General features: G+C 40.4%; 1 protein-coding gene across 2 annotated transcripts in view; it reads left to right on the top strand.

Annotated features, from left to right (window-relative positions):
- The window catches only part of PRDM4 (PR/SET domain 4), a 32936-nt gene that overhangs the window by 482 nt on the left and 14217 nt on the right, over window positions 1-18237 (top strand). For both annotated transcript variants that reach the window (XM_017541079.2, XM_017541074.2), the window contains exons 2-8: window positions 105-371; window positions 4211-4344; window positions 6875-7060; window positions 8668-9462; window positions 14764-14913; window positions 16273-16391; window positions 17609-17694. In XM_017541079.2, the coding sequence (XP_017396568.1) occupies window positions 361-371; window positions 4211-4344; window positions 6875-7060; window positions 8668-9462; window positions 14764-14913; window positions 16273-16391; window positions 17609-17694 (1481 nt within the window). In that variant the 5' untranslated portion in view covers window positions 105-360. The remainder of the gene's footprint in view (window positions 1-104; window positions 372-4210; window positions 4345-6874; window positions 7061-8667; window positions 9463-14763; window positions 14914-16272; window positions 16392-17608; window positions 17695-18237) is intronic.

Here is an 18237-nt window from a genome sequence, read left to right as displayed (position 1 = left end):
TTGGGAGGCGGCGTCCGCAGCGCCTGGGGCTCTCAGGTGACTAGAAGACTGCGGCTACGACCTCCCTGTGGCTTTGGTGACTGCCCTTTTCTCCACTTCCCCAGGTTGGGCGGCCCCCCTCCCGAAACTTCTGGACGGAAGGCCCCAGGTGTTCTTCGACATGTTCCAACCCGTGGCGGCGTGCAGGGCCTCCGGCCCTTGGGAGAAGTTGGGAGGCCCTGGGCGGCCCCGGGGACGAATGGCCACGTCGGTGCTGCGGTTGTGAGCAAGATGCGGCAGCACGTGACCCTGGAACGCAAACCCTGATGCCGGTTCCCCAGCACCCGAGCGCTCCTTTCTCTGACATTTGGCCCCAAGCTGATGCATCACAGGTGAGTAGGGAGGTAGGCTTCAGCACTGGTGACATCTTTGGAAACTATCTGGCAAGTGAGTGTCCAGGGTCAGTGCCGTTGTTTTCTGGTGCTGTTGAGAAGGCTACAGGTGTGATTTGCAAAGGGAACAAGAAATCAAACTAGTGTTGGGTGGAATGTAGTCTCATGCATCCTAATTTACTCCACGTGTGAAAAGTTGTTCCCAATAGCCTCACATTTATTGTTGGCTGGTTGACACCTTTTTCCTGTTATAGTTATTTGAGCGTTTAACAATATATTTTTCTGGATTTCAATGTGTATTGTAATCTCGTGCTTCACCTTGAATTTTGCTGGTGTGGCAGGGACGATAGAGTGAAAGAATTAAGCTCTTAATTCTGCAAGTACAGAAGCAGGCCAAATAAATCGTTGTATTTGGCTGTTTTGTTTTTTGTTTTTTCAGGGCCCTCTCAAAGGCCGTATGTTTATAATGAGGGAAATAAGGCACAAATATATTGAAATTATTGAAGCACTGTTGCATTTTGCAAAGTGGCTGCATTTCAGTTAGCTTCTTATATTTTATGCGAAGAAAAAGGTGTAAAATCAGCAACTGGCAGATGGTTTCATAGGGCAGTTAGAAACACATAAACTGAACTGTGTAGGAAATGATTTTACTCTAAATGAGTAGGGAAGATAGAGCTTAGCATCTTGATTCTTGCCTTCTTCTAGGATTCCTTCATAGAATCTCATAGAAAAAATGAGAGTAGGGTTGCACTTTAGAATGAGAAAGTTATGAGGATCATGTTGTACATTCGCTTCATCTGCTTTCTCTGTGGGATACTCGTTACCTTTGGTTTATGGCTGCTGAGGTCATCACGTTTTAGTGACTGACAGCAAAGCAGAAATCTGCTGAGCCTCTCGCATTAAACTCTGGTTTGAACTGGTTTGAGAAGGCCTACGACTCAACCTAGAAACACCATGCTGATTTTTATCTTGAGATTAAATAAATATTCAGGAATTTTCAGAATGAGAGTTGAAGCTGCAGACTTACAGTTGTACTTTTAAAAAATTATTGTAACCAAATTGTGAAGTAGGCTGTTATGGCTGTAGTGATTGTAGTGTTTTAGTTATGGTTGTAGCTATAAAGAGTTATAGGGAAAAGTCTGTTTTAAACCAATTCAAGGCCAGCAACTTTCAAAGTTAACATAGATCTGTTTTCTTTAGGCTACAGGGATTTTCTTGCTTATTATTATTATTTTTTTTAAAGACACAGTCTCACTCTGTCACCCCAGCTGAGAGTCTGCTGGTGCAATCAGAGCTCATTGCAGCCCCGACCTCCCCAATTCAGCCTCCCCCGTAGCTGGAACCACAGGCAGGAACCACTACGCCTGGCTATTTTTTAAAAAATGTTTGGTAGAGACAGGGGTCTCCCTTTGTTGCCTAGGCAGGTCTCCAACTCCTGGGCTCAAGTGATCCTTGGCCTCCCAAAGTGCTGGGATTACAGATATAAATCACCACGCCTGGTCTGCTTCCTTTTATAGTGTAATAAAAACTGTTATTAGCATGCTGTTCTTCATAAGGTGTACCTCATTTCCCAGGTGCTTCTAACTGTCTTTCTGGTAAGGACGATGAGTTTGCATTGCTACATCCAATTAAAAAACAATTTCAGAATGTCTGTTCTATACAAGGTAGTAGGTTGGCCTTGTACATTTTATTGATGTCTTAGAGCTCAGTTTTATGGGATACATGGCCAGGGATAAGGGCAAAACCTATGGATGTATAATAGTGCAGGAAACAGGTATATGTGGAACTTTAAATATACACCACAATATAAGTAGACAGGCCCTAATGTATTGCAACTGTGTAAAAGGCCTAATAGTTGTTTTATTATAATTTGTCTTTTTTTTTTTTTTAACTATAGTTAAGAGGTTTAATTTCTTAAATTATATCTGAATTTAAATGCCAACTCTCCTTATTGGTTATGTGATTCTGGGTTAAGTTTCTTAGCATCGCTGAATCTTAAGTTTCCTCATCTTTAAAGTGGGATTAAGAGTAATAACCTCCAGCCTGGGCAATATAGGGAGACCCCATCTCTGCAAAATAAAAACAGATTAGCCAGGCATGGTGGCACGTGCCTGTGGTCCCAGCTACTTAGGGGGCTGAGGTGGGAGGTCATAAGCCTAGGAGTTAGAGGTGGCAGTCAGCTGCGGTATCGCCACTGCACTCCAGCCTGCAGCAACTGAGCAAAACCCCGTCTCAAAAACAAAACAACGGCAGGGCGCAGTGGCTCACGCCTGTAATCCTAGCACTTTGGGAGGCTGAGGCAGGTGGATAGCGAGGTCAGGAGATGGAGATCTTCCTGGCCAACACAGTGAAACCCCATCTCTACTAAAAATACAAAAATTCAGCCAGGTGTGGTGATGGACGCCTGTAGTCCCAGCTACTCGGGAGGCTGAGGCAGGAGAATCACTTGAACCTGGGAGGCAGAGGTTGCAGTAAGCCGAGATTGGGCCACTGCACTCCAGCCTGGGCCGCAAGAGTGAAACTCTGTCTCCAAAAAACACAACAACAACAAAAGGATTAAGAGAGATAGTGACATGTAAATCACTTAGCCCAATACATAGTAAGCCCAATACATGGTAAGGGAGCCATAAATTTTAGCTATTATTTATTTTCAGATCGATTGATAAAATGGTGTTGCCATTTTTCAGAATTAAAAACCTATTTAGATTTGCTTTCACTGCTAAGGAATATGTAACCACATTTGATTCCTTTTCTCTGCGTTATCCCTCCAATATGCAGATGAAGAATGCATTATGCTGCCCAGTGTAAGGACTGGAGGTCATTAGAGAGACTCCTTTGGGAAAGCGTGATGGCTAGACTAGTGGCTCCATAATGTTTATAACATGGCAGTCTCTAAAGTCTAATGTAAGAACTAATACTTTTTGATAACAGCCTTCAATGCTGTTTTATCCAAATCAATTATTTGAAAGACTTTTGTAGTGGCAGTACAAAATGGATTGCATAGAAAAGGTGATTCCTAGATTCTTCAACTTGCCAAAAATAGTCCATAGTTTAAAAAAAAGCTTGATGCAATGAACACTTTTTGGCAGTGTTTTGCAGTTTGATCTGTGCTCTTTCACTTAATAGCTATGTGATTTGGGGCATATGACATGGCCTCTTTGTGCCATAGTTCCCTCATCTATCTTACTTTGCAGTATTGATGTGAGGATTTGAAGTCATTTTAAATGAAGTGGTAGCAAAGCTTACATAGTGACCCTCAATATATGGAGGACATTAAGATTAGGACATGAATATACTGATACAGAATTGTGATACAGAATTTTAGTAAGCCATTGCTCAATGGGGAAAATACGGTGCTTTTCATATCATTGATAATCTGGATCGTTAACTCCTGTTAAAAATCATTAGTGAAATTTATTTGAGTAGGTTAAAATGCACTGCCTGAAAAACTGATTTGAAATAAGCCATTTAGAGAAAAATGCATATTATAAAAGACGAAACTTGAGTGATTTTAAAAAAATATTCTCATTGCCATTGTGCTCTAAGGATTGCAACTTTACTTTAGATGTTGTGCATAGAGTTTCAAACAAAGCAGAATTCAAATCCTATTTCTGCTATGTGACATTGACTTGAGTTTGTTAATGTCTCAATCTCAGTTTTCTTTCAATCAGTAGAAAGAATCTGGCACTAGCTATCTAAGAGAATTGTTGAGCATAAAAGTCAAGTAATAGTTGGCCAAGTCTCATTTCCTCATCCCTGCTGTTTCAGGTTCTTCAGTACCTTAATATAGGTCGTGGAGGTAAATTTTTGCATAACTAGTTGTATATGGTCTTTTCTAGGATGAATGAAATGAACCTGAGCCCAGTGGGGATGGAGCAGCTGACTTCATCCTCTGTGAGCAATGCCTTGCCAGTCTCAGGAAGTCACCTGGGATTGGCTGCCTCACCCACTCACAGTGCCATCCCTGCACCAGGTGAGTGGTAAGGGAGATAGACCTACTGCATTTCAACACTTAACTGTGTTATCAGTTCTGAATGGAGCCTAGAAGAGATCAGAGCCCCTCTAAGGGTAAAAGGGAGAAGGCAAGCAAGCCTGAATGGTGGTTCCACATGTAGTAGGTAATGGAAAATAAGATTTTTGGTAGAAGAGTATTAGAATTCTAGTGGATAGGAGTAGCAGTTTTTTTTCTGATAGCCCTCTTTCGAGTTGGTAGTTTTTGTCCGGAGCTGTAATAACTTGGCATTTTATTTAGGGTTGCCCATTCATCTAGTTCACACTGTATGCCCTGTCCATGGGTTAATAGAAGAGAGTCAGTTAAAGTTGCTCTAATAACTATTCCCAGAGAGCATGGGGGAATTGGGCTTTGTATTCCACCAGGTTTGAAATTGAATGACAGTAACTGCAAGTGCACCAGGTCTAGAATTATGTGGAAAGAAGTGTGGTACTAGACATGGGACTTTTACATGCAACTCCACATGAGCCTCCAGTACAGCAGAATAGTATAGGAAAAATTCATTCTCTTATCACTGTCCTTTTCTCTTTTTTTGAAGCTGGATTGCATTGGTGCGATCTCGATTCATTGCAACCCCTACCTCCCTGCAGGTTCAAGCGGTTCTTCTGCCTCAGCCTCCTGAGTAGCTGAGATACAGGCACACACCACTGTGCTTGGCTAAGTTTTGTATTTTTTTAGTAGAGAGGGGGTTTCACCATGTCCAGGTTGGTCTCAAACTCCTGACCTCAGGTGATCTACCTACCTCACCCTCCCAAAATGCTGAGATTACAGGCGTGAACCAGTGCGCCTGGCCATCACTATACTTTTAAAAACCTTTTTCTGCCTAGCTTCATTTTCTTACTCTATTGAAATGGAATAGAAATGGAATTAATATTCTATTGATTCTTACAGTGATAAGCTGTCAGTTCTTTAGGATCAATGACATTGTAATGTATTGGACTTTCTTTGTCAAAGTAGGAGTTAGTGTAAATAAATATATATATTGTTTAAATAGTTCTCTAAAGAGAATTACTTGCTTGATAAAATGCAGCAGTTAAATAAGATTCATTGAAACTAGTATCTCTTTACATTTATTTAAGTGTCCACAAAAGAAATTTTTAAAAAATTATTAGTGGTTAACCCATTTGATTGTTTTATAGGCATTCCCTTTAGTGAACACTCTTGTTAAGGAGGAAAAGCTTGTTAAAAAATATTGCCGGCCAAGCATGGTGGTTCATGCCTCTAATCCCAGCACTTTGGGAGGCCAAGGCAGGATCACTTGAGCCCAGGAGTTCGAGATCAGCTTGGGTAACACAGGAAGACTCCATCTCTACAAAGGAAAAAAATTTACCTGGCTGTGGTAGCACACGCCTGTAGTCCCAGTTACTTGGGAGGCTGAGATGGGAGGACCACTTGAGCTCTGAAAGCTGAGGCTGCATGAGCCAGATCATGCTACCACACTCCAGCCTACGCAACAGAGCAAAACCTTGTCTCAAAAAAAAAAAAAAGAAAAGAAAAGAAAATATTGCCCCTGGCAAACATGTACAAATAAGCACTGACCAAGTTAGGTATTTATTATGACACTTAGGCACAGTATAAGTCACTTTACTTTGCAAGTAGATATAACCCAAAGTAGAAACAGTTTAAGGTTTAAACTTTTTATTAATCACAAAGGTATAGCATATATTCAAAAGATTGTATGAAAGAGTGTATATATGGTTTTACATCTAACTAAATTATGTTATTTTCTAAGTAGAAGTGAAATATTCTGACCATATAGAACGGTCAACATAATAAAGTTTAAAAATACCTCCCAAAATTTATAATATCACTACCTAGGGACCATTCCTATGAATATTTTGTTTCTTTCCATTTTTTGTTTTTTTTTCTATATGGAATTTGTTTTCTTGTGTTTAAACTAGGTTTTTAATTCTAAATTAAATATTTTGGCCAAGCATGGTGGCAATCTCAGCACTTTGGGAGTCTGAGATGGGCAGATCACTTGAGGCCAAGGGTTCCAGACCAGCCTGGCCAACCTGGTGAAACCCCGTCTCTAGCAAAAATACAAAAATTAGTTGGGCTTGGTGGTGCGTGCCTGTAATCCCAGTCACTCAGAAGGCTGAGGTAGGAGAATTGCTTGAACCTGGGAGGCAGAGGTTGCAGTGAGCCGAGATCGCACCACTACAGTCCAGGCTGGGTGACAGAGTGAGACTCTGTCTCTAAATAAATAAATTAATTAATTAATTAAATATTTTGGTATTTAGGTGCAATACAGACAATTGGAGTATCAACTTGTCAGTTTTAAAACTAACTTAAGAACTATCTTTGGGACTAAGACTACTTTGTTGAGGCCTATTTGTGGATGTTTGCATGTCATCTAAGGATGAAAAAGGCTACTAGGTGAGGTTTTTGCCCATATGTAAAAACCTTTCTGAGAGTTCAATCAGTGGCATAGTGAGAATTTTTAATTTTGTATTTTGTTTTATCTGAGAAAAAACATTTTGTTTTGTAGGCCTGCCAGTGGCAATTCCAAACCTGGGTCCCTCCCTGAGCTCTCTGCCTTCTGCTTTGTCTCTAATGCTCCCAATGGGTATTGGGGATCGAGGGGTGATGTGTGGGTTACCTGAAAGAAACTACACCCTACCTCCACCACCTTACCCTCACCTGGAGAGCAGTTATTTCAGAACCATTCTACCTGGTAAGTGTCACAGTTATTTGGGATGTTAGAAAAAAAGAACAGACCCAGCTTTTAATCTCAGTTCCAGAAGATTTGAATGATACTTTTTTCTGTTTATCACTCTTAGATATTAAGCTCTAGGCAGGAAAAATATCTTCATTTATGTACTTTTCCTCTTAGGATGTGCATATAACATTAATACGGTTTGACTATGTTGAATTTCTTAATTGCACATAATTTTTCTTCTCCAGTATCTCTTTCATTCAGTGTTTACGATTCTGCAGTTACGGTTCCAGTCAAGCACTATAGAGTCTTGGTACAGTGTCATTGTTTTTTAAAGTTCATTGAATTTTTATTCTGTTATAAAATTACTATATACTTACTGCAGAAAATTTAGCAAATAAGGGAAGAAAACCACTCAGTCCCATCATCCATCTTTTTGGTGTACTTCTTCCTGCTTTTTATTTTAGTGTATAGCTATTTTTTTTTTCCAGTTTTCATAATTAAAACCACAGTGTTCTCTCTCTCTCTCTCTCTCTCTCTCTCTCTTTTTTTTTTTTTTTTTTTTTAAAGAAGATGAGGTCTCACTATGTTGCCTGGGCTAGACTGGAACTCCTGGGCTTAAGTGATCCTCTCACCTCAAACTCTTGAGTAACTGGGACTAAGGCACATGCCTGCCTTGAGACCAAAACATACTTTCTTTCTTTCTTATAAATAACTTTTTGAAAAAAAGAGACTGGCTTTCACGATGTTGCCCAGGCTGGTCTCGAACACCTGAGCTGAAGCCATCTGTCCACTTTGGCATCCCAAAATGCTGGGATCACAAGCATGAGCCACTGTGCCTGGCCCAAGACCATACTTTCTTTGCTGTTACCTAGACATTTCCTTTGCTGCTACATGGTTTTCATAATTATCCTTTTTAATGATGTATTACTTTCTACTGAATGGATAGTTGATGGTTTATTAATCTTTGTTTTTGGACAGTTTGGTTTTTCCAGTTTTTATTACCATTGTAATTAATGCTCTTATGAACGTCTTTGTATATAATATTTACAAAATGGATTTAGAGAAGGTTACCTTAAGTGGAATTTCTTGTACAAGAGGGTATGAACATTTTTGAGGTTCTTAATATATATACTTCACAAAGAAGTTTTAGTAGTTTACCTTCTTACTGGCAGTTTAGTAAGTAATTCACTACATCCTCCCAAGTACAAGTGTTAATTTTTTTTGTTTTAATAAAACAGGTACAATTGTGACTTTGTATTAAATAGTTTAATGTGTTATGATAGTTTAATGTTATGTAATTAAGTTTTATTTTACACATAGAAGATTTGTTTTTAAATCATTTTACCTTTTAATAATTAGAGCAATTTTATTGCCTTAGGAATTGCAACCATATGTATATTAAAGGCAGCATTTATGTTAGTGATTTCCAGTTGGCTTCAAAGGAACATAGTCAATTTTTGTAGGATTTTTGGAGTTTTACGGGAAAAACTCAATTATGTTATATGTATGTTGCTATTTATAAAATATAGGTATTGATTAAGGAAGCAGAATAACTTCTAGTACTTGGAATTCTTTAATAATGTACTAAAAGTCTCTGATATCTCATTTTTTCCTTTTCACAGGCATTTTATCTTATTTAGCAGACAGACCACCACCTCAGTACATCCACCCCAACTCTATAAATGTTGATGGTAATACAGCATTATCTATCACCAATAACCCTTCAGCCCTAGATCCCTATCAGTCCAATGGAAATGTTGGATTAGAACCAGGCATTGTTTCAATAGACTCTCGCTCTGTGAACACACATGGTGCCCAAAGTCTTCATCCCAGTGATGGCCATGAGGTGGCCTTGGACACAGCAATCACTATGGAGAATGTTTCTAGGGTTACCAGCCCAATTTCGACAGATGGAATGGCAGAGGAGCTGACAATGGATGGTGTTGCAGGCGAGCATTCCCAAATCCCAAATGGCTCCAGAAGTCATGAACCTCTGTCTGTGGATTCTGTGAGCAACAACCTTGCAGCAGACACTGTAGGACATGGTGGTGTGATACCCATTCATGGGAATGGCCTGGAGCTCCCTGTGGTCATGGAGACAGACCACATTGCAAGTCGGGTCAATGGCATGTCTGACAGTGCCCTCAGTGACTCCATCCACACTGTGGCCATGAGCACCAACTCTGTAAGCGTGGCACTCTCTACCTCACACAACCTTGCCTCCCTAGAATCTGTTTCCCTCCACGAAGTTGGCCTCAGCCTAGAACCGGTGGCTGTCTCCTCCATCACCCAGGAGGTTGCTATGGGGACAGGTCATGTAGATGTATCTTCAGACAGTCTTTCCTTTGTACCACCTTCACTGCAAATGGAAGACTCCAATTCAAACAAGGAAAACATGGCAACCTTGTTTACCATTTGTGAGTGTGCTTAGCCTTTCTTTTTTGGAAATATTTATAAAAAGGGCCATAATCCCTATCAAGTTAAGTCATAAAGTTTGGCATTGGTTAAGGGGTATAGAAAGTAATTAGACTGTGGAACTTTTCTTTGCCTTGGTATTGTCCTTCATATTAATGTGGTGCCTTTTCTTCAAGTAAGCCAAATGATGTACATACGTTTAGTTGGTTCTTACAGCATCCTCCTGAAGAAATGAAATGTGAAGCAGTTTTTTTTTGAAACAGAGTCTTGCTGTATTGCCCAGGCTGCAGTGCAGTGGCATGATCTTGGCTCATGGCAACCTCTGCTTTCTGGGTTCAAGCAATTCTCCTGCCTCAGCCTCCCAAGTAGCTGGGATTACGGGCACCTGCCACTGCACCTGGCTAATTTTTGTATTAGTAGAGATGGGGTTTCACCATCTTGGCCAGACTGGTCTCGAATTCCTGACCTTGTGAACCACCCGCCTTAGCTTCCCAAAGTACTGGGATTACAGGCGTGAGCCACCGTGCCCGCGAAGTAGTCATTTTTGTATTTTGCAAATGAGCTTAGTACTTGTGGTAGTGTGTACCTGTAGTCCCGGCTATTCTGGAGGCTGAAGCAGGAGGGTTGCTTGAGCCCAGGAGTTTCAGGCTGTAGTGTGCTACGATCACACTTGTGAATTGTCTCAGCTATTCTGGAGGCTGAGGAAGGAGGGTTGCTTGAGCCCAGGGTTTCAGGCTATAGTATGCTGTGATCATACCTGTGAATAGTACTGCACTGCAGCCTGGGCAACAAAGTGAGACCCTGTCTCTGAAATATAATCATAATGATAATATAATCTTTTTAAAAGTAAATTTAGCCCATTAATAGTTAAGGTATCTCCCAGGGTTTCACAAATAGAGAGTTAAAGGGGTAAATTCTAGAAACATTGTTTGTGACATGCCCTGTGAAAATTATTAGGTCACTTTTATAACCCTATGGAAAAATGTAGGTGGATGTGCATTTTTTGTTGTTGTTGTTCAGAATGCATGTAAATTATTTTTAGGCATGTAAAAGTTTTTCTTACTGGGCAACAACAACAAAAAGCAGCATAAAAACAGTTGACTTACTGGTGTCACTACATTTCATTCATGCAGGAAGCATGTTGAGTGCTTACTTTATTTTATTGATAGGGTTTCTCTGTCACCCAGGCCAGAGTGCAGTGGTGCGATCACAGCTCACTGCAGCCTTGACCTACTGGGCTCAAGTGATCCTCCCCCTTTAGCCTCCCGAGTAGCTGGGAACCCAAGTGTGTACCACCACACCTGGGTAATTTTTAAATTCTTTGCAGAGATGGGAGTCTCACTATGTTGCTTTGGCTGGTCTTGAACTCGCCTCAAGCAGTCCTCCTATCTCAACCTCCCAGAGTGCTAGAATTATAGGTGTGAGCCATCACATCTGGTTCTTTCGTGCTTACTATGTGCCAGCCTTTGCTAGGTGTGGGGATAGAACGATCTACCAGCAGATGGTATGTGTACATTCCTTTAAGGAGCTTACAGCCTGGAAGCATAGGAGACTGTTGCAATGTAGTATAATAACAAGTGTGAAGATGGGATGAAGTGCATGGTGCTAAAGTAGCCTGAAGGGGAGCAACAAGCCCAGCCATGGAAGGGTAAGGGAAGACTCAACCAAGGGAAGTAACATTCATGTTAGCATAGACCTTAAGGACAAGGAAGATATGGGCAGTTGAGAGTCAGGAATATTTACAAGTTGTGCAACCACCACCACTGTCTCCTTCCAGAACATTTTAATCACCCAGGAGTTGGCACATGTAAGTGCCTTGAACTGAAAAAATCATGAATGTTTCAGAATTGCTGAAGCATAAAATGAGGGTGAGAAGAGGGGTCACGTAGTGAGAGAGAAGTAGGAGCCAGAACAAAAAGGGTCTTCCAAGACTAGTCAGGAGTTTTAGGGAGTGAGGGTTGGGGTAGGGCTTTGCTGCAGTGTGAGAATAAACTTGTTAAGAGGCAAGGAGGTGTGGAAGATACCATAATTTACATGAAAGGTGATGATTCTATAACCTAGAGTGGAGGTAATTAGGATGCAAAAAAGTGGAGGACATTTACAGAGAACCCAGTTGAGCTTATTGATTGGGTAAAGTTGGAGGAGGGAAGGATTAAGGAGAAAACCCTGGCTTTTGGCTTTAGAAACTACGTAAGTAGAGAAGGCCATGTGTTGACTCACACCTGTAATCCCAGCACTTTGGGAGACTGAGGCAGAAAGATCAGTTGAGGCCAGGAGCTCAGTATCAGCCTGGGCAGCATAATGAGACCCTGTCTCGGGGAAAAAAAAAAAAAAAAAAAGCAAACAGAAACTAGGTAGGATAGTGAAAGGCAAAGGAGAATTTTTATTTTTATTATTTTGGGCGGAGTGATGATGAGTCAAATTTTAGACATGTTGATTTCCGTGTCTGTAAGATACCCAGTAGAGATGTTTCATGAAAAGTTGTGTGTGGAGCTGAGAGAGATCTGTCTGGATTTATTTAAGGATTATCAACATTAAGATAGTATTTGTGGCTCTAGAAGTGGAATGAAATCATCTAGTAAGAGTGGAATGAGAAGAGGGCTAGGGATATCAAGATAGAGCAGCAGAAGTGGAGCTTCCAAATAGACTCAACGGAAGGGCCAAAAACAGGAGGAAGCCCAGAACCGTCAGTGCCACAGAATCCAAGTGGTAGAGAGACTTGTTTTAACCTTTTAAAGTCTCAAATTTAGAATTTTAAAATGTTTCAATCCAAGAATGTAATTAACATAAGGCTCATTAATTTAGTAGAAGGTAAAAGGTGGCCTAAACTTAATGATTCTTTCCTAAGGGGACAAATTGAACCTCTTCTAAGTGTTTGTGTGATAATGAGATATAATTTATATATACATTTTAAATGTGCAGTTTAATGGTTTTTTAGTATATTTACAAGGTTATTCAACCACCATCACTGTCTCCTTCCAAAACATTTTAATCACCCTGTAAAGAAACTGATACCCATTAGTCACTTGCCATTCCCTCCTTCCGCCTGTTCTCAGCAACCACTAAGCTACTTTCTCTCTCTCTGGATATGCCTTTTCTGGATGTTTCATATGAATGGAATCATGAGATATGTGGCCTTCTGGATCTAGCTTCTTGCCCTTACTGTAATATTGTCATGGCTCATCCATGTTGTAGCATGTATTTGTACTTCATTTCTTTTTAGAGCTGAATAATCTGTAATATGGAGGATATACCATATTTTGTTTATCCATTTATCAGTTGATGGGCATTTGATTGTTTCTACTTTTTGATTCTGTGAATAATGCTGCTGTGAACTCCTCATGTACAAGTTTTTGTATGAACATATGTTCTTGGATATCTGTCTAGGAGTGGAATTGCTGTATGTTTAACTTTTTGAGGGACTGCCACACTTTTCCAAAATGGTGATGCCATGTTACCATCTTAGCAGCAGTGGATGGGGTTCTGGTTTCTTTACATTTTTGCCAATGGTTATTTTTTTTTTCTTTTTGAGACAGTGCCAGACTCTGTCACCCAGGCTGGAGAGCAGTAGCGCAATCTCAGCTCACTGCAATCTCCACTTCCCGGGCTCAGGCCATCCTTCCACCTCAGCCTCCCTAGCAGCTGGGACTGCAAGAGCTTGCCACCATGCCCGGCTAATTTTTTGTATTTTTGGTAGAGACAATTTGCCATGTTGCTACCTGGTCTCATGAGTTCAAGACCAGCCTGGGCAATATGGCAAAACCCTATCTCTACCAAAAATAATAAAAATCAGCTGGGCATGGTGTTGCATGCCTGTGGTCCCAGCTACTCAGGAAGCTAAAACAGGAGTGCCACTGCACTCCAGCCTGGGTGACAGAGCGAGTCCTTGTCTCAGGAAAAGAAAAGAAAAGAAGACAGATGGCTATAGTTCTAGGGTTTATGTATTCCAACTATTTTGTGAATGATTTTGGAGTTTGAATGTAATGATTGAATAATAGTATCGTAAATACTGTTACTTAGCAGAGTGGAAGGGAAAGTGTAAAGAATAGAGCAGAAGATTTATGAAGGAGGACACTCATAAGCTTGTGAAAGTGGAGTTGTGGTAAGAATAGAGAACAGTATATAAAGGAAGCATCCTCTCTGCCAATGCAGAAAGACCATATGAAAAATAAGAAATTGAGAGTTTTAAGTAAATAAAGTCTGCTAGAATATACTTCTGTCTGCCTTTTGAAAGAATGGGCTGCAAATCATTTTTATCTTAAGAATGTGTCATCAAAACTTGGTTGACCATCTTGTTTATAGTGGAGCAAAAGAGTACAGTGGTGCAGCTGGCTCTGACCTCAGTGGCCTATGTTCATAGCACACGTCAGAGCATAGGTCACGGGTCAGAGCCAGCTGCACCACTGTAGCCATATTTTCGCTCTGCATGACTAACAGCATTTCAACTCAGTGTCCTCTTATTGTTTAGAATTGGGATCATTTGGACTTTAGGGCATCATATCTAAATGTATTACTTGTCTACTTAGTGTAAGGGATAATGTTCTCGATTGTTGAAGTAATATGGTGCTATTTTTTCTTTTATTATTTTTTAATTTTTTTTTTAAACAGACGGGATCTCACCATGTTACACACGAGCTGGTCTTGAACTGCTGGGCTCAAGTGATCCTCCTACTTCAGCCTCCCAAACTGCTGGGTTTACAGGCATGAACCACCATACTCAGCCAATTTTTTGATCAGTGTTTGTCATATGCACTGAATAGGAAATTTGTCCTGTTAGATCAAAAGAAAAAAATCGGATCTTATTGAAGTCTGAAAAGTGGTGTAAGAGTGGATATATATGTTAGTGTAAAGAAATGAGTCTTTGATCAGAATATCTCTATTAGAACCATGCTTCTTACTGGATACATTTTAATAATTAGCATTTAAATTAAACCTGGTGCTGGGCATGGTGGCTTATGCCTGTAATTCCAGCACTTTTGGAGGCTGAGGCAGGTGGATAATCTGAGGTCAGTAGTTCGAGACCAGCCTGGCCAACATGAGGAAACCTTGTCTACTAAAAATGCAAAAATTAGCTGGGCATGGTGGCACACCACATGTAATCCCAGCTATTTGGGAGGCTGAGGCCGGAGAATCACTTGGACCCGGGAGGCAGAGGTTGCAGTGAGCCGAGATCACACTATTGTATTCCAGCCTGGGTGACAGGGCGAGACTCTGTCTCCAAAAAAAAAAAAAAACAAGCCCTGGTGATGATTTAACCTGCTTGAACTAAACCCATTTGTATTGCTTGAATTTGCCATCTATAGGGTGCACTCTCTGTGACCGTGCCTATCCCTCAGACTGCCCCGAACATGGACCTGTGACTTTTGTTCCTGACACTCCAATAGAGAGCAGAGCAAGGCTTTCTCTCCCAAAACAGCTTGTTCTTCGTCAGTCAATTGTGGGAGCAGAAGTTGGTAAGAACCTTGGAACTGTAAAACACCATTACATCTCTTCTTTCTTTGTAGGGTAGAGTTGTGAAAGTAGATGTGTATAATTTAGTAATTATTTGGACCAAAAGTCAATTCATGGCTTAAGATTTATGCTTTTAGGGAATATTGGTCTTGTCCAATAAATCAAGTCAAAAACATTATTGGGAAACTTCTTCTTTGTTAGAATCAGTATTGAGCAAAAAATCTTAGACTCAGTCTTTGAAGATTTGACTTATTCTCAACTGTCCCATCCACTAACAATTATTGTAATAACACATTTCTTAAAACTTAGTTTCTTTTATAGAAACATGGAAAATTCACCACTGATAATGACAAATTTAGATCAAATATTTGTAAAGTGTATAATGCTCCTTAGGAAAAAGGAATAAAGAATGTAGATTGCCAGACTTTACTTAGGCATATTAGAATTTAGCATGGCTTCTGAGTTACTGTGACATGGAAATATAAAATTGGTCTCAAAAAAACAAACAAACCCTGGTGATATTTAACCTGCTTGAAATAAACCCATTTGTATTGCTGGAATTTGCCATCTTCAGGGTGTGCACTCATTATTCTTTTAGCTGCAATTTGGGCATGAGTCATTTTAAAGCACCAAACAGTAAATTAGCTAAAATAGAACAGTGATTTAAGCACAAAAGATTTTAGAAGTTTGACTTATTTTTATAATTGCTTTATATTTTTACAATAGAATAATGTTTTCTGTTCTTTTTAATTAATTAATTAATTTATTTATTTTTAAGAGACTGGCTCTCACTCTTGCCCAGGATGGGGTGCATTGGCTGCACATCTAGAGTGCAGCACCTCAAATGCAGCCTCAACCTCTTGGGCTCAAGTAGTCTTCCTGCCTCAACCTTCCAAGCAGCTAGGACTATAGGCACTGTGCAACCATGCCCAGCCAATTAAAAAAATTTTTTTTTTGTAGAGACAGCATTTCGTTATGTTGCTGAGGCTGGTTTCGAACTCCTGGCCTCAAGCAGCCTTGCCTTGGGCTCCCAAAGTGGTGACTCATTATATTTGTGAGTTACCATGCCAAACCTTTTTATGTTTGACTCCAAAATAATGTATTTGGAGAGACATGTATAAAACTAGGTTCAGGAATTTCTGATACTGCTTCTTACTCAGCATTTATTGTGAGCCCTATGTTATCTGTTCATTACATTTTATATATTTACAGGCTAGGACCCACAAGGCTTAGCTGTCTCTGAGGAGTGCTAGCATATTAGATTCACTAAAAATAAGATTCTTTGCATGGGTGAAGCACCTCTCTTCTGTATCCTGCTGTTTAAATCATTGATTGTGGAGTTGGTGTCCTTCCACTGATAGGTGTATGGACTGGAGAAACCATTCCTGTGCGGACTTGCTTTGGGCCTCTAATTGGCCAGCAGAGTCACTCGATGGAAGTAGCAGAATGGACAGACAAGGCAGTTAACCATATCTGGAAGGTCAGTCTTGATGCAACTTTTCTGTGGCTTTTGGCTGTTTTTATTAGTTAGAGATAGTTAAAAAGAAATGATACAGTGCCATTCACTGGTTAGTCATTTATTTAATATACATTTTTTTTAAATGTTACTTTCTGTCATTCTTGGTAGCCAAGTTACACAGCTAAACATCAATGACTAGAAATAGAAGACAAACTGTTTTTGTCTCTGTTTTCTGAGTTAATCCAATCATTTTAACCATTTAATGCATTCTAATTACTTGTGACAGCTGAGGCCATAGACTTTGTTTATATGATAAAAGTCTTATTTTATAATCAACTAAAACATTCCTCAAATATTTACCTTAGGAAACAATTCTGGAATAAAAAGCTAAGATTATTTTTCTAGTTTTCTTTTCTTTTTTTTGAGATAGAGTCTTACTCCGTCACCCAGGCTGGTCTGTGCAGTGGCACAATCTTGGCTCACTGCCACCTCCACCTCCCAGGCTCAAGTGATTCTTCCACCTCAGCTTCCTGAGTAGCTGGGATTACAAGCACCTGCCATCATGCCCAGCTAATTTTTGTATTTTTGTAGAGACAGGGTTTCTCTATGTTGGCCAGGCTGATCTTGAACTCCTGACTTCAGGTGATCCATCCACCTCAGGCTTCCACAGTGCTGGGATACAGTCATGAGCCACTGTGCCTGGCCTGTTCTTGTAGTTTTCTAATGAGAGAGATTAGAAATGCAAGATTTTCACGTAGACATCTGTTGGGAATGATGCTTGCAAAATTGTAGTAAGGGGAAAATGGGTCTCGTGATCATTGGAAAGGTAAGGTACTACTGTCATTGGGAACTTTAAATTTGGAATGCTAGGCCCAAGTGGGAAAATAATAAGAAGGAATGATCCTAATGGACATTTAGTCATTTAGTGCCTACCATGTGACAGGTGATGAAGACAGGTAGACCATTTTTTTGTCTTTTCCAGGCAAAGGGTGAATAATCAAAATGTTAATCTCTTCACTGAGCACTGATTGTAGGTCTCTGATGGTCTTTACTGTATTGCTGGAAATAGGGAGAATGTTGAAATGATAGCATGTTGGAGAAGGCAGGAATATATTTTCACACTAACTGGGAAAGCTACTGCAAATGAGTAAATGAGATGATTGCTGGCCTAAGTGTAGTGTAGTGTACTTCATTGCATGTCAGTGCATTTGACATGTGTGTTTGCTTTCTGTTGGCAGATATACCACAATGGTGTCCTAGAATTCTGCATCATCACAACTGACGAAAATGAATGTAATTGGATGATGTTTGTGCGCAGAGCCAGGTATGAGCAGTCTTGGATGAGAAAAATAGTTATCATTTAGATGTTTTTCAGTAGAAAGCTTTGCATAAAAGAGGGAAGAGTTAAGAATCCAAATTACACCGATACTTGGACATACTTAAAGCCTAAGGCAGCCAGGCATGGTGGCTCACACCTTTAATCCCAGCAGTTGGAGTGGCTCAGGTGGGAGAAGTGCTTGAGGCCAGGAGTTTGAAACCAGCCTGGGCAACACAGCAAGTCCCTCGTCTCTTAAAAAAAAATTTTTTTCAAATTAGCTGGTGTTAAGGTATACCTGTGTAGTCCCAGCTGTTGGGAGGCTGAGGTGGGAGGATCACTTGAACTGAAGAGTTTGAGCTATCATACTATAGTGGTGCTGCTGCATTCCAGCCTGGGTGACAAAGTGAGATCCCGTCTCAAAAAAAACAAGAAAGAGGCTGGGCGCGGTGGCTCAAGCCTGTAATCCCAGCACTTTGGGAGGCCGAGGCAGGTGGATCACGAGGCCAAGAGATCGAGACCATCCTGGTCAACATGGTGAAACCCCGTCTC

The sequence above is a fragment of the Cebus imitator genome, unplaced genomic scaffold, assembly GCF_001604975.1.
Source record: "Cebus imitator isolate Cc_AM_T3 unplaced genomic scaffold, Cebus_imitator-1.0 Scaffold8, whole genome shotgun sequence".
NCBI lineage: Eukaryota > Metazoa > Chordata > Mammalia > Primates > Cebidae > Cebus > Cebus imitator.
Note: the sequence above shows the minus strand (reverse complement) of the source record. Positions and strands in the feature narration are given on the sequence as shown.